At 35.6% G+C, this 17387-nt stretch overlaps 1 protein-coding gene across 2 annotated transcripts in view; it reads left to right on the plus strand.

Moving 5' to 3' along the window:
* CCDC186 (coiled-coil domain containing 186) overlaps positions 1 to 17387 on the plus strand; it is a 51857-nt gene that overhangs the window by 13098 nt on the left and 21372 nt on the right. For both annotated transcript variants that reach the window (XM_078434847.2, XM_060641424.3), the window contains exons 3-6: positions 3808 to 3934; positions 10657 to 10785; positions 15829 to 16041; positions 16974 to 17093. In XM_078434847.2, coding sequence (XP_078290973.1) covers positions 3808 to 3934; positions 10657 to 10785; positions 15829 to 16041; positions 16974 to 17093 — 589 coding nt within the window. The remainder of the gene's footprint in view (positions 1 to 3807; positions 3935 to 10656; positions 10786 to 15828; positions 16042 to 16973; positions 17094 to 17387) is intronic.

Raw genomic sequence — 17387 nt, forward strand, 5'->3', positions numbered from 1 at the left:
ACCCATTTAGCCCATCCCCCCTCCCACAACCCCTCCGGTAACCCTCAGTTTGTTCTCCATATTTATGAGTCTCTTCTGTTTTGTCCCCCTCCCTGTTTTTATATTATTTTTGTTTCCCTTCCCTTATGTTCATCTGTTTTGTCTCTTAAAGTCCTCATATGAGTGAAGTCATACGATTTTTGTCTTTCTCTAATTTCACTTAGCATTATACCCTCCACTTCCATCCACATAGTTGCAAATGGCAAGATTTCACTCTTTTTGATTGCCAAGTAATACTCCATTGTATATACATACCACATCTTCTTTATCCATTCATCCATCGATGGACATTTGGGCTCTTTCCATACTTTGGCTGTTGATAGTGCTGTTATAAACATGGGGGTGCATGTGTCCCTTCGAAACAGCACACCTGTATCCCTTGGATAAATGCCTAGTAGTGCAATTTCAGATCCTTTTTTTGAGATTGTCTCTGATGTGTCTTCCCACTTTGCTCAGATCTGGACTCTTCACTTTAATGCTCCTCTTGTAAATTGTGAGATGTTGTACATTAAATAATAATAACAGCAAATAATTACATGCTGTTGATTATATGCCTGGCACTTACATATATTAACTCATGGAATCACAGTTCTCTGTCGTATGAACTATTATTCCCATTTTTCAGATGAGGTACCCGAAGCACAGAGAGATTAAGTCAAGGTCACATGCTAGTAGATGCCAGAGTTAAAATCTGAGCCTAGTTACTTTGGCTTCAGAAGATTTTTTTAATGTGGTTATCTGAACTGAACTAGTTGTATTAAATTTATCTAAAAATATTAGGAATACAGTAGAAAATTCTTTTTGCCCCATCCTGTCTGAATAGTGGCCGCGTGGTAGACTGGGCTAAGCACAGTTGTGGTCAGAGGTCTGCTGTTGGAGAGTCCCCCTTCCACCTGCAAACTCTGTTTTGTGGTTCATATCAACCAAACATTTTTCATGTCTGTGAGGGGGATGACATCTGATGGAATTGTTTGTACACGTTAAGACATTTAAAAATACTAGATATTATTTTTAACTAAGTTCATCTTTTGTTATACACATAATATTTTATTATTTTATTTTATTTTATTTAACATTTATTTAGTTTTGAGCGAGGGACAGAGCGTGAGTGGGGTCGGGGCAGAGAGAGAGAGGGAGACACAATTTGAAGTAGGCTCTGGGCTCTGAGCTGTCCACACAGAGCCCGATGCGGGTCTTGAACTCATGAACCACGAGATCATGACCTGAGCTGAAGTAGGACGCTTAACCAACTGAGCCACCCAGGCACCCCTCACATGATATTTTAAATTCCAAAGAAAATGCTTTGTAACTCGGCTTAGCTCTGGAACAACTATTTTTTTTTTCTTTCGCCTTCATTTAATATTCTATAAAGAAAATTACTTTTCAGTTCCTTTGGTTTAAATTTTCCTGAATCAATCTATTTCCAAATGTCTTTGTTTACACATCCTTGTCTCTATTTTCTAACATCAGTATATTGTCCAAGGTCCCAACCAGAATTCTTAGGAACAGTTGTGCATCGGATGTGACAATTGGAGGGTTTGCTGCTCTTCACTTCTGCCTCGGTAAATTGTTTACTTGTGAACTATAGCCAGGATTCTTGTGTTGCAGGTAGTTTTCTGCAACAACTTGAATGTGTACCTAAACAAATAAATAATCTAAGTTAAACCACTGTGCTAAAAAGGCTTGGATAAACTTGCATGCTACATTCTTTTCCTTCCCAAACATTTGTGTGACTTGCTTCCTCACTGTATACCCGTGCTCTTCAGAGAGGCCTACCCTGCCTTATCTAAAATCGCTGCTCGAGTTGCTCTCTACCCTCATGCCCTCCTTTACTTTTCTTAAGAGGACGGGATCACTTCCTGACATTTTATTATATGTTGTTTATTTTCATTTTCTCCCTTCGAATGTAAACACCATGAGGGTGGAGATAGTTTGCTGACATACTTGTAGCACATAGAGCGGTATAGGGGGGCTCCTGGGTGGCTCAGTTAAGTGTCTGACTCTTGGTTTCAGCTCAGGTCACAATCTCACGGTTTGTGCATTCAACCCCCATATAGGGCTCTGTGCTGACAATGTGGATCCTGCTTGGGATTCTCTCTCCCTCCCCCCCCCCCACCGGCCCCCCTTGCTTGCTCTCTCAAAGTAAATAAATAAACTTAAAAAAAAAAAAAATAGTATAGGTACATAGTAGGTACCCAGTAAGCATTTGTTGAGTAAATGAGCAAACTTCAAAGTAGGAGAAAGGCTTGGGCTGTGGAATTAGACCTGTAGCCAAATCTCAGTTCAACCACATACTAGTTATATGACCTGGAACAAGTGCTAGGCTTCAGGTTTTTATTTTTTTGTTTTTTTCCATAAGACATAATAATTTCACAGATTTAATAATTTCATAATCCTGAACATTAAATGAAATAATGCACTTAAAAATTAACTTAGTAATTGAGTAGTCAATGTTAAGTAATAGCTGTTGCTATTCTAGGGGCACCTCAGTGGCTCAGTTAAACGTATGACTCCTGATTTCAGCTCGAGTCATGATCTCATGATTTGTGAGTTCGAACCCCTCATGGGGGCTTGAGATTCTCTCCTTCTCTCTGCCCCTCCCCTGCTCACGGTCTCTCTCTTAAATAAAACTTTAAAAAAAACTTTGAGGGTGGGAGGGAGGGGAGGGTGGGTGATGGGTATCGAGGAGGGCACCTTTTGGGATGAGCACTGGGTGTTGTATGGAAACCAATTTGACAATAAACTTCATATATTGAAAAAAAATAAAAAAATAAAAAAAAACTTTGAAAAAATCTAAAATATTAGCTCTTAACTTCCTTAGAGGTCTTATTTTATAGTTCTGAGTTTGCAAGGTTTTGTTTATATTTTTCTAGGGGACTCAATGAAATTTCTGCTTCAACTTTTGTATTTTGTTTTACATATTTTTTATTTTATTTTTAAAATTTTTTTATTAAAAAAATTATTTTAATGTTTATTTATTTTTGAAGGAGAGAGAGACAGAGTGTGAGTGAGGGAGGGGCAGAGAGGGAGAGGGAGACATGGAATCTGAGGCAGGTTCCAGGCTCTGAGCTGTCAGCACAGAGCCTGACGCGGGGCTGGAACTCACTGCCAGATCATGACCTGAGCCAAAGTCGGACGCTTAACCGACTGAGCCACCCAGGCTCCCCTATTTTATATATTTTTAATTTTATTTCAACTTCTTCTGTAACTATTACTAGAATATCACTGAAATATTCTTAAAATAAAAAGCAAGATTTTTCACCCTCAGCATTGTGGACATCTGGGGACAGATCATTCTCTGTTGGTGGTGGGGCTGTACTGCATTATAAAATGTTTAGCAGCATCCTTGATCTCCACCCGAAATAATCCAGTAGCAACCCCCCACCCCTGATGGGGTGACCAAAAATGTCTCCAGGCAAATGTCTGGAAGGGCTTTGCCCTCAATTATGAACCACTGATCTGGAGGAGTTCAAATACTGAAGGGATGAAGTGCATATTTGAGATACCCAAAGAAGTAAACTTAAAAGAATTTGGTTTTCTTTATAGGACTATATTTTCACTTGATTTGAAATATACAAATTTCTAGCAAGAAGGTAATAGCCTGACCTCTAGAGAATTTTTTTTTTTTTAAGTATAATGTATCATTATGAAAGGATTACTTAGGAATGTTGATGTATTTATCATAAGTACCTGTAATCTGCAGATAGATTCTATTTCACATCTCCAGTTTTAATTATGCTTTACTTATACCACCCTTTTTATATTTAGGTTAATTAAAGAAAATAAGAAGCATCAGGAGCTCATCTTAGACATTTGTTCAGAAAAAGACAATTTAAGAGAAGAATTAAAAAAAAGAACAGAAACAGAGAAGCAGCATATGAACACAATTAAACAGGTAAAAAGACAAAAATCTTTAAAGACTATACTTCAATTTATAAAGTAAATACATTCCTGAAAATTTGCGTATAAATTGAAGTTCTTTAAGCTAAATTGTATTTTAAATGCAGAGGATTGATTGGTATATAAAGCATTCTTTTTTATGAAGTGGAAATTATAGCCTGATTTTTTTTCCCTTATGTAAATTTAAATTCTTACGAGACATGTGAGTGTATTCTATATATAATAGAGATCAGAGGAAAAAAGGATTCAATTTGGTAGTAAGAAAGACTATTACCAATTAAGGGTGGAAGTAATATATACCTTAATGTTAGTATGTGGCATTAGAATATTTTTAAGCTTATAGTTTAAGATGATTCCATTCTCAGTATTATTGTGAACTATACTGTGAAGATTGGCTCTCCTGCTTCAGATTTTATCTGGCTAGCTAGCTTCTCCAGTTTGTCTTTCCTCTTTTTCTTTCCTTTAAAAATTTTTTTTAATGATCTCTGATGCATGGATTAGCAAATTGAATATTCAGACTAGTAGCAAAGCTGAGCTGCTCTTTATCTTTCTGAGCTGCTTCCCCCCCCCCCCCCGTGGACAGGATTAGAAGCATTTTAGCCTTAAAAGTCTTCCCTTTTGTCTCATCCTTCACCAAAAACTATATAATGAAAATAATAGTAAACAATTCATAATAATAAAAAATTAAACCAAGCTTCATTTGCTTATGTTTTGGTATACTTAGTGCATTATTACAAAGTGATTGTATTTGTACATTTTACTTATTTAATCATTATTTTTATATGCTTTAGAGCTACACCACATGTAAACCAAACTTAGAATTTTAAAGTACGAGGGAGTCTTAATAAAGGGCTGAAGCCACATGTTGGTAGGCAGGTCACTGCTTATGACCAGAAACTTCAGATTGAATAGATGGGAGAGGACCAGAGTTGTTCATTTCATGAACTTGTTATTAGCCACATATAGCCACTGAGCACTTGAAAGATAGCTAGTCCAAATTAAGAAATGCTATAAGGTAAAACAGACACTTAATTTTGAAGACTCAGTATAAAAAAGAAGTAAAATCTCTCAACTTTCCATGTTGATTATGTGTCAAAGTGGTAATACTTTGGATACATTAAGTTTAATATTTCAGTTTTTGCTTTTTAAAAATGTGTCTACTAGAAAATATAAATTATACTATGGCTTGTATTCTATTGGACAGTGTCACTCTAGGTAATTTTGTCATAAGGAAAATTAGTGCACGTGTTCCATAAGCTAACATTTAGGGATTTTTTTCAACAGCTTTTTTGAGATATAGTTTACATACCATACAATTCACCCACTTCAGATGTACAGTTTAATGGTTTTTAGTTGTACATCTTTTACCACTACAGTAAACTATTTTATCACCTCCCAAAGAAACCCCATACCCATTAGTAGTCACTCTTTATTTCCCTCTGAACCCCTTCTTTCCCCGAGCCCTAGGGAACAACAACCTACTTTCTATGTGTTTATCTCTTCTGCGAGTTTCATATATATGGAGGGATGTAACATGGGGCTTTTGTGTCTGACTTCTTTCAGCATGTTTTCAAGGTTTCATCCAAGTTGTAGCATGTATCAGTTCTTCATTTCTCTTAATGGCTGAATAATATTCCATTGCATAGATATATAGCATTTTGTTTGTCCTTTTATCAGCTGATGGATATTTGAGTTGTTTCTACTATTTGGATGTTAAGATAATGCTGCTATGAACATTCATGTACAAGTTTTTATGTGATCAGTTATATGCTTTCATTTCCCTTGGCTGTATACTTGGGAGTGGAATTGTTGGGTCATATGATAATTCTATATTTAAGTTTTTGAGGAGCTGCCAGACTGTTTTCCAATGTGGCTGCACTATTTTGCATTCCTACCTGCAGTGTATGAGAGTTCACTTTCTCCACATTCTTGCCAATGCTTGTTGTTACTGGACTTTTTGTTTTGTTTTTGTTTATTTAATGTTTGTTTATTTTGAGAGAGAGAGAAAGAGCATGAGCCAGGGAAGGGGCAGAGAGAGAATCCCAAGCAGGCTCCTGCTGTCAGCACAGAACCCAACACTTGGCTGGATTTCATGACCATGAGATCATGACCTAAGACAAAATCAAAAGTCTGACCCTTAACTGATTGAGCCACCCAGGCACCCCTGGACTTCTTAATTATAGCCATCCTAATAGGTGTGAAGCAGTATCTCATTGTGGTTTTGATTTGCATTTCCTTAATGACCAAGGAAGTTGAACATCTTGTATATTTCTGGAGAAATACCTATTTAAATTCTCTGCCCATTAAGAAAGATTTTTTTTAGTTGTCAAGTTGTAATAGTTCTTTTATATTCTGAATAATAAACCTATATCAGATATATGGCTTATAAATATTTTCTCCCATTCTTTGAATTGTGTTTTCGCTTTTTTTTTTTCTTTTAAGATCTTAATTTTTTTAAGTAATCTCTACACCCAGTGTGGGACCCAAACTCACAATTCTGAGATTGAGAGTCATATGCTCCTCTGACTGAACCAGCCAGGTGCCCCTTTTTTTCACTTTTCTTGATAGTATACTTGAAACATAAAAGCTTTCAAATTTGATGATGTCCAATTTATCTTTTTTTGTGTATGCGTGTGCATTTGGTGTCATATGCAAGATTCCATTGCCAAATCCAAGATCGTGAAGATTTACCCCTATGTTTTCCTTTAAGGGTTTTATAATTTGGCTTTTATATTTAAGTTTTAATTCATTTTGGGGCACCTGGGTGGCTCAGTCGATTAAGTGTCCGACTTCAGCTCAATTTATGATCTCGCGGTTCGTGGGTTGAAGCCCCGCATTGGGCTCCGTGGTGAACACTTGCTCAGAGCCTGGAGCCTGCTTCAGATTCTGTGTCTCCTTCTCTCTCTGCCCCTCCCCAGCTTGCACTCTCACTCTCTCAAAAATAAATAAATGGAAAAAAAAAATTAATAAAGGTTTTCATTTTGAGTTAGTTTTTGTGCATAGTATCACGTAAGGGTTCAGCTTCATTCTTTGTGGCTATTCCATCGTCTCAGAATCATCCCTTGAAAAGACTGTTCTTTGTTCTTCCTCCATTGAATAGTTTTGGCATCTTTGTTGAAGATTGTTTGATATATGGGTTTATTTCTCGACCCTTAATTCTGTTTCATTGATCTCTTTGTCTTTTGTTCCAGTAGTACCAACACTACCTTGGTTACTGTTATTTTGTAGTAAATTTTAAAATGGAGAAATGTGAGTTCTTAAACTTTGTTCTTTTTCTTTCTTTCTTTAAAGTTTATTTATTTATTTTGAGAGAGTGCCAGCAGGGGAGGGGCAAAGAGAGAGAAAGAGAGATCCCAAGCAGACTCCACACTGTCAGCACACGGCTGGACAGGGGCTCAATCCCACGACTGCAAGTTCACAACCTGAATGGATATCAAGAGTTGGACATTTAACAACTGACCCATCCAAGAACCCCTGTTCTTCTTTTTCAAGATTGTTTGGCTGTTTTTAATTCCTTAACATTTCCATATGAATTTTACTCTCATGTCGTCAATTTCTACAGTGAAGCCAAGTGGGCTTCTGATAGAAATTGCCTTGGATCTGTAGATTCATTTGGGGTGTTTTACCATCTTAACAATAGTAGGTCTTCTACTTACATGGATGTCTTTCCATTTATTTAGATCTTTAATTTCTTTAAACAGTGTTTTGTAGTTTTCGGAGTGTAAGTTTGTACTTTCATTAAATTTGTTCCTGGAGTATTTATTCTTTCTGATGCTATTGTAGATGAAATTATTTCCTTAATTTCATTTTCAGGTTGTTAATTACAACTGTATAGAAGCATTTAATTTTTGTATATTATGTCCTGTAACCTGCCGAGTTCATTATTCTAGAAGGTTTTTTGGTGAATTTCTTAGGATTTTTTGAATATAAGATCATGTCATCTGCAAATAGAGAGTTTTACTTAATCCTTTCCAATCTGAGTAGCTTTTATTTCTTACCTAATTGCCCTCCCTGCCTAGACCTTCTAATATGGTATTGAATAGAAGTAGCAAGAATGAATATCCTTCTCTTGTTCCTGATCTTAGGGAGAAAGCTTTCAGCCTTTCACCATTAAGTACAAAGCTAGCTGTGGGTTTTTAACAGATGCTCTTTATCAGGTTGAAGAAGTACCTTTTTATTCCTACTTTGTTTAGTGTTTTGTGTTGTTGTTTTTTATTTTGCTCAGTGTTTTTTTTGTCATGAACGAGTATTGAATTTTATCAAATGCTTTTTGTGTATTTATTGAAGTGATCATGTGTTTTTGTTCTATTGATATGGTACATTACATTAGTTGATATCTGGGTGTATAATGCCAGCCTTGCATTACTAGGATAAATCCCTCTGGGCCATAGTGTATAATTTTTTTTGTATATTACAGAATTGGTTTGCTAGTATTATATTTTCCATTGACTGAGGATTTTGGTACCTACAGTGATAAGAGATACTGGTCTTATAGCCCTTTTTCTTGTGATTTCTCTGGTTTTGGTGTCAGAGTAGTACTGACCTTATAGAATGAGTGTTTCTCATTCCTTATAGAATGGAAGTGTTTCTTCTGTTTTGGGGAAGAGTTTGTGAATAATTGGTATTCCTTAAATGTTTGGTAGAATTTATCTGTGTAGTCTCCTGGGCTTGGATATTTCTTAGTGGACAGTTTTTTTTTTTTGTTTTTTTTTTTTTGTTTTTTACTAATTCAGTCTCTACTTATTATAGGTCTCTTCAGATTTTGTTTTTTTTTTCTTAAGCCAGTTTTGGTAGTTTGTGGCTTTCTAAGAATTGTCCATTTATTTCATCTAAATTAAATTGGCCATAGTATTCATTCATACTGTTTTATTTCTGTTACTTCTGTAAGATCTGTGTGCCCCTCTTTCATTTCCATTTGAGAAGACCCCCGCCCCCCACCAGCTTCTTTTTGGTCAGTCTCCCTAAAGGTTTGTCAATTTTGTTAATCTTTTCAAAGAACCATTTTGTTGAATTTTCAGTTTTTCTATTTTCTATTTCATTAATTTTCATTCTAATATTTATTTCTTTCCTATTGCTGGCTTTATTTAGGTTTCGTTTCCTTTTCTTTTTCCAGTGTCTTAAGATAGAAATTTAGATTATTATTTAGGATCTTCTTTTTTATTTTAATTTAATTTAATTTAATTTTAACGTTTAATTTTGAGAGAGAGAACATGTGTGCACGCAGGGGAGGGGCAGAGAGAGGGGAAGACTGAGAATCCCAAACAGGCTGTGCGCTGTCAGCGGAGAGCCTGATACAGGGCTTGATCACACGAACTGCGAGACCATGACCTGAGCTGAAATCAAGAGTTAGACGCTTAACAGACTGATCCACCCAGGCGCCTCTTTTATTTTTTTAAGATTTTATTTTTAAGTAATCTCTACACCCAGCGTGGGGCTCAGACACACAACCCCTTGATCAAGAGTTGCACACTTTACTGACTAAACCAGCCAGGCGCCCTGAGATCTTTCTTTTTTATTAATAGGGGTGTTTATAGCTATAATCTTCCCTCTAAAGACTGCTTTAGATACAACCCTTAAGTTTTGGTATGTTGTGTCTTTATTTTCATTCACCACCTTGTATTTTCTAATTTTCCTTATGATTTCTTCCATTAGTTATTGAGGTGTTAATTTCTACATATTTGTGATTTTCTCAGATTACTTGGCTGTTATTGACTCTAGTTTCATTCCATTCTGGTTGAAGAACATGCTTTATATGATTTCAGTCTTTTACGTTTATAGAGGTTTGTTTTATGACCTGGCATATGTTCAGTCCTGGAGAAAGTTCCATGCATACTTGATGAGCATGTGTATTCTTCTCTGGTTGGGTGGAATGTTGTATAGATGTGTTAGATCCAGTTGTTCTATAATTTTGCTCAAGTCTCCTATTTCCTTGTGAATCTTCTGTGTACTTCTGTCCATTATTGAAGTATTGAAGTTTCCAACTATTGCCTTCTTCATTTCTGTCAGTTTTTGGTTCATGTATTTTGGTGCTATGTTATTAGGTACATATATACTTAGAATTATTATAGATTGACCATTTAACCATCATGAAATATTCCTCTTTATCTCTGGTAACGTTTGTTTTTTTTTTTTTAGTTTATTTTGCATCTTAGTATAGCCACTCCTCTTATGGTTGTTTGCAAGCTGTATCTTTTTACATCCTTTTCTTTTAGTCTGAATCTTTGAATTTAAAATCCCTCTTATAGATAGCATATTGTTGGATCTTGTTTTTTTATTCCAGTGTGATAATCTCTGCCTTTTGATGTGATTATTTAACACAATCTCACTTAATGTTGTTATTGACAGTGGATTTGTCTGCCATTTTTTTTTCCTATATGTATCATGTCTATTTTGTTCCCGTTCCCCCCTTACTGCTTTCTTATGCATTAAGTAAATATGTAACATTTAAATTTCTTTCATATTTTCACTATATTTTTTTATTTCCTTAGTGATTGTTCTGGAGCTTACTATATACATCTTACCAGAATCTGTGTCAGCTTTATACTTACTTACTTCTAATGAGATTTAGAATTATCGCTAACATTTACTTTTGATTTCTGTGTTTGAAGTATATTCATTACTTCCTCTGTGTTCCTTTTCATTGTTTATATTTATTTAATGTGTTGGTGGCCTACTTGGTATAGCTATGAAAATAACTGGAAATAATTTTCTTTTCAGTTAGAATCAAGAATAGAGGAACTTAGTAAAGAAGTTAAAGCTTCCAAAGATAAACTAGTAGCTCAAGACATTGCAGCTAAAAATGCAGTTCAGCAGTTACATAAGGAGATGGCCCATCGAATGGAACAGGTATTTTTCAAATCAATATCATTATTAACTTGATATTCTGGTGACTCTTTCTTGTTTATTGTAAACTAACTTGTTAGACTGTTTTGAGTATCAGTGGTATCTTAAGAATAGGTAATTAATCTTTTTAAAAAATGCTAAAGCAATGCATAAATACATGCTAACTACAAAAATATTTTTAAAATTAAGGAAGTATATAGAAAAAAAAGTGAAAGTCCTCCTTCATTTGTACTTCTCTTTTCCTGCCCCCAATCCCTTTATATCCCACTCCTTGTTCTGTAGTAATTATTAATATTTTGGTTATGTATCTTATCACATACATAGGTATGTCACACAAGCTTATGTGTATGTATTCATATACTTATTCCTCCTACTTTTTTTTTTTTTTTTATGTTTTATTTATTTTTGAGAGAGAGAGACAGCGTGAGCAGGGGAGGGATAGAGAGAGGGGGAGATACAGAATCTGAAGACAGGCTCCAGGCTCTGAGCTGTCAGCACAGAGCCCAACGTGGGGCTCGAACTCACAAACTGTGAGATCATGATGTGAGCCAAAGTCGGATGCTTAGCTGACGAAGCCACTCAGGCGCCCCCGATTCCTCCTACTTGATTGGAATCTTACTGTATATCTTTTTGGGAGGTTTCCTACTTAATTCATTTTGGTAATATTTTTGAGTTGGTATATATGGATTTCAGAAGAGATCATTTTAAGTATTGTTTTTGTGTTATTATTGCCTGCACTCTTAAGTATAGGATCTTAGTCATCTTCATTTCTCTATTCATAAAACCTAGCATAATGCCTAACAATTGGTCCTTATGGTGAATTGAATCAGAAAGTGTTACCTGCCTGCTAACACTGTCAGTGAGATGGAGCCTGTTCTTTCTGCCCTAAAGCTACTATCATAGGTAGCTTTCTGGAAGAACTTTAGCAAACAGTTGATCCTCAACCTTTATTTCTGTGATTCTTTACAATATGATGATTTAAAATCTATGCTCTCAGCTCTCAAACTTTTTGTACTAATTGAAGAGAAATATAGAGGATGAGACCTTAAGAGTTTGTTGGTTTTAGTAGACTCAAACGTAACTGATAATTAGAACCACCAAGCTTTTTAAAAAATGTATTCTTTAGAGTTTATTATATTTTCAAATAAAAACAAAATAGTAGTTGGATATATACAATAACAATTCAAACAGTAAAAAATGAGGCTTCTTCCAAACATTTTCTCCCATTTTCCCCCTTCCCATAGGTAACCATCGATGCCAGTTTCCTGTGTATTTTCCCCAAATGTTTATTGCCTAGACAAGCATGTGTGTATTCTCCTTCCTTCCATCCCCCCTTTTTAAAATAATTGGCAACATGCTGCATTCACTACTATGTAATTGTTCTCTCTATAATGATGAAAACTATAGGTGAAGTTATTAACATTAGCTAGTGTATTGAGATTTAGCTATGGGCCAGGCCACGTTCAAAGCACTTTACAACTTATTTAATCTTCACAACAACCCTACGAAGTGGGTATTATGGTGTAGATTTTGGAGTTCATTTCATTTAAATATTTATAGATCTGCTTCATTCCTTTTTACCCCTACCTTTTCCTGTCAACTTTTTGAAAATTTTTAAGCCTGTAGAAAAGATGAAAGAATAGTAAAATGAACACTGTTTTATCCTTCATGTAGAGTCACCAAACCTGGTTAAATTTTATTTAGAAGTAAATTCCCAGCATGAGTGTGCACCTGTTTATGCACACGCACACACAGTACATTCCCCAGTTTAATTTTCCAGCTTGAGGTTTCTCCATTTCTCAGACTGCAGGTAGAATGAATACGAACCTCAAACTTCCAGGAGGGTAGGCTTATATTATAAATTCTCAAGGACTTACAGCATGTTCCCTTTATACCCCCATTCCTGGATTGGGAAATGTCCACAGGGCAATGAAGAGTTCAGGCCTAGCATACCATTCTGGATTCCTGCTTCCTCTTAGCTTCTTGGGCCCTGGGGGTTTCTCATACTTTGTTGTGAGCTCAACTGTTTATTAAAAGAATATTTGTTGTATTTCATCTAAATTTTTGGTGTTTTAGATGGGGATGGTTTATCTACCATATTTTGAGACCAGAACATCTTACATTTTATCTTAATTTTAACTGGCTATTGAATCCTATTGAATATCTTATTCCTGCTTTCTATGTGTTTATCCAAGTCAGTGATAAATATCTTAAACTGGTCAAATCCAAAGACTTACTGGCTCCTCTTCCTTTATCTGTACCCTAAATGGACAGACTTTTTGCAGAAGCTTAAGCAATAGTTACTGTATGATCTTGTTTAATACTTCCAGCAGTTCTGGGAAGTAGGTGCTGCCATCATCTGGGTTGAGACCTAGAAATGTGAACACTCAGCACCCCACGTTATTCCTTCGCAGCTGATCCACGGATGACCGAGAAACAGGACATCCCTCGCATAGTCCAGAACCTCATACTATTCTACTTTATTTTAATTGTCTTTTTTTCTGGTTTTTCTGCTTCCCATCTCTCAATTTCAGCGAAGCTACCATCCTGCCACCAGTTATCTTACTAATTCGTTTAATAAAAGGTTTGATTTATAAACCCTTTGGCTTCCCATTGCCTGTAAGATAAAATCTTAACTCATTAGCATGATAAGAGAAGCCCTTCTTCCTTTGAAGATGTAATCTCTAATTAAATCTGTTTCATAACTACTTCCCCCCACCCAGTCCAACCAACATACTAAATTTAAATCCTCCAAAATGTCTTGATATCCTCAAAAAAGTTATGCTATTTTATACAACTAGGCATTTGCGCTTTTGTTCATGTTATATGTATATATGTTGTTTATATAATGTGTAAACATTTTGTTTATATGTTATTCATACCTAGATAATGAGCTTTTCTGGGACAGAAGCCACAACTTGTTCTTTGTGTTTCCAAAAGCTAATACATTATCTGAACATCAACTTATGAAACTAGACTTCTTTTTAAGTTGATATTATCATTAATTGCTTTTCCTAAGAACAGTTATTCAATTATCTAAAAATATAGCTAATTCCGTTAACCAGTTCCAGCACAGTTTTCTCAATCCTTGTCTACAATTACGTCGTGAAATCCTCAGGGATCTCTGACATTCCTATTCCAATATTTCCCTTAATTTTTCCTGAAAATTAACAGGTTATTTCGGGGGGGGGGCCAATTGGACAATTTTGAAAAGTATTCGTATAGTATTCTGAGTGTCTACTAGATGTGCTTATCAGCTATAGCAGAACTTCATGAAACGTTCTTTGTCATGTACTTTTCATCAGACCATGGTAGCTTTACCTATATTCTCTTTAACATTATATCTTCTTCAATTCAGTTATAGTATCAGTTGGTATTTACCACTAGATGCCAATGAAAAGCCCTAAAGTTTAAGGTTTCATCTTTTATAACATAAATATGTGTTCCATCATATTTGCAAGCTGTGAGTGTAAATTTACTTAAATGAAGGGCTATCTGTAGAAGTTTTCATTGCATGAAACTTCAGGATATGGAGCACTGGCTTATATTAACAGAATTTTGAGAGTATATAGATATCACAATCCAATTAGGTATTTTTTTTTTTAACGTTTATTTATTTTTCAGACAGAGAGACACAGAGCATGAATGGGGGAGGGTCAGAGAGAGGGAGACACAGAATCCAAAACAGGCTCCAGGCTCTGAGTTGTCAGCACAGAGCCCGACGTGGGGCTCGAACTCAAGGACCGCGAGATCATAACCTGAGCCGGAGTCGGCCGCTTAACCGACTGAGCCACCCCGGTGCCCCTAGATATTTTTTTATTAAGTGAAACGCTTTAGAAAAGTTTTTCATATACAAGAAATCAGATGATCATTCATTAGCCTACAGTTAGCGAGGGAGCTAAGATTTTTAGATTTTAGGAATTGTCAGCCATATAGTCAGGGTCCTGGCAGAAAACAGAAACTGCCGATTTGAGAAGGTAATGAAAGGACTCTTTACAAAAAAGTATGGACAAGGTTTAGGGGACCCAAAGGAAAATGCGGGGTCTTGAGATGCTAGAGGAGCCACTGTTACTCTTTGGGCTAAAGGAATAAGGGGAGGGAGCAGGTAATGCAACTCAGAAGGGTTAGTTGTATAGTGTGGACACCTGACACAGACAGTGGCCTTCCGCGAACCTGTGGTGACTCTGGAGGAGCCAGATCTCACTCATTGCCTGTAGTTCTGATCTGCCTAATGCCTCCTGTTGACTGAATCCAACTGGAAGTATGAGGGCAAGGGAACTTATTTGATACGGTCCATGATAGTCATCTTCCCAAAGCACAGGGTGGGATAGGAAAGAGTGGAAGAGTGGATCTGGAGGAGTAAATGGGAAACAGTAACTATGTCAGCCAAAGGAAAAGGAAAAGGAAAGAGTAAAGGCAAATAGTAGTGATAGTAATTTATTGGCTGTATCTTTTTTCTGTAATTCTGAATTTTTCCTTTCATTTAAAAATTTCATGACACAGGCCTGAGAATGTTGTGCAAAAAAACCCAAAAATACATTGGTGATACTGTAGAAAAATTTTATTTTATTATTTTTTTGTTATTTAAAATTATTTTTAAAGTTTATTTATTTTGAGAGAGACAGAGCATAAGCAGGGGAGGGGCAGAGAGAGTGGGGGACAGAGGATCTGAAGCAGGCTCTGTGCTGACAGCAGAGAGCCCTACGTGGGACTTGAAATCACGAACCATGAGATCATGACCTGAGCCAAAGTCAGATGTTTGACTGAGCCACCCAGGCACCCCTATTATTTTTTTAATATTTGTTCTTGAGAGGGAGGGAGAGAGGAGGGGATGGGCAGAGAGCAAGGGAGACAGCGGATCTGATCTGTTGTCAGGGCAGAGTCGGATGTGGGGCTTTAGCTCATGAACTGTGAAATCATGACCAGAGCCAAAGTTGGATGCTTAACCCACTGAGTCACTCGGGTGCCCCAGGTATTACTTATTTTGATTGATTTTGATTTTGTTTTGCAAAAAAAGTTTTATTAATGCTGGATATTTTTTCAAAGGCCAACAAAAAATGTGAAGAGGCACGCCAGGAAAAAGAAGCAATGGTAATGAAGTATGTAAGAGGCGAGAAGGAATCTTTAGACCTTCGAAAGGAAAAAGAGATACTTGAAAGAAAACTCAGAGATGCAAATAAAGAATCTGAGAAAAACACTAACAAAATTAAGCAGCTTTCTCAGGAGAAAGGACGGTTGCACCAGCTGTATGAGACAAAGGTATAACGTGGTGCTGTTGTACCTTAGTTGAAATGTATTCTTTTTGCTTTTCTTTAATCAAATAATCATAACTTAATGTGGTTAAGTCACTATTAAACATAAAGTGGTTTTGTTAGTTTGCCTTCTAAGAACATGAATGTTTTAGTAACTTTAATATCTCATTACTTGTCTGCAAAAAGTCTTTGCTGGGAAAAAATGAGATTGACACATGTTTATTAAACAACATTTTCTTGACAGGTATTTTTTTAAAGTCCTCTTTTAATATCTATATGTTGAAGAAATGAGAGTCCTGCTTCAAAACATTTTATTTTGGTAAAATATATACATAGTATGATCAAGATGTAAACAATTTTTCAGCCAGAAGTATACGATTTGACTGAATCTCAATGTAACAGTTATTTATCATAGAATTTATATTTTTCTTGCAGAAAAACATGTTCTTAGATGCTTGCCCCAAAAGATTTAATTACTGAGCTTTTTAGAGTCCTTACTGTTAACTAGCTGCCTCATGGCATGGTCTTATTTCTAGTGGATTATCATTTCTTGCTGATGAATGTTATTTTTTTTTTATAAATTAACTTTTAGTTCAGAAATGTTGTCATTGTTCTCAGGAATTCTGGAAATATTTAATTTGTATTTTGCCTGAATGCCAGCCAGTTGAGAAGAATCATGAAGGTGTGCTTGTACTTGCAACGTATCTAGTTGGTTAAAATGTAAATGTTAATCATCTTACGTCTATTAATTTGATGTAGGGTTTTGCTACTCTCTTAATCATTTGAACTTTAAATTAGGTTTACAGCTTGTAGGTTATAATATGCTAGCCCCTGAAATACAGTGTTAATTGCACTGATTATTTTGATGAGGCATAAAAGATACACAAAGAGTTGGTTGATTGTATAAGTGAAAAATATGACCTAGTGATATTGTTTTAGGAAAGTGAAACTACTAGACTCACCAGAGAAATTGACAAATTAAAAGAAGATATCAACTCTCATGTCATAAAAGTAAAATGGGCACAAAACAAATTAAAAGCAGAAATGGATTCACACAAGGTAAGTACTGTAATGCAATGGAAAAATTATTCAAACCAGTTTTAAGAGCAAATGCAATAATAGTTAATGAGGCATAAAGCTTAATTTAGTGACTTCTGTGGAGTAGGTGGGGCCTAAATATTTAGTAATTGTGAAAAGATATTTCCTTGCATGATTTACATATTAAATTACACTATTAAATTTTATCATAAATTTAAAAAATATTAAACTTTGTCATTCATTGTTTATAAATCCAAAATTGATTTTGTTCTTCAAGCATTTTTTGATATCTATATTTAATATTAAACATTGTCA

The sequence above is a fragment of the Panthera onca genome, chromosome D2 (genome assembly GCF_046562875.1).
Source record: "Panthera onca isolate mPanOnc1 chromosome D2, mPanOnc1 haplotype 2, whole genome shotgun sequence".
NCBI classification, from domain to species: domain Eukaryota; kingdom Metazoa; phylum Chordata; class Mammalia; order Carnivora; family Felidae; genus Panthera; species Panthera onca.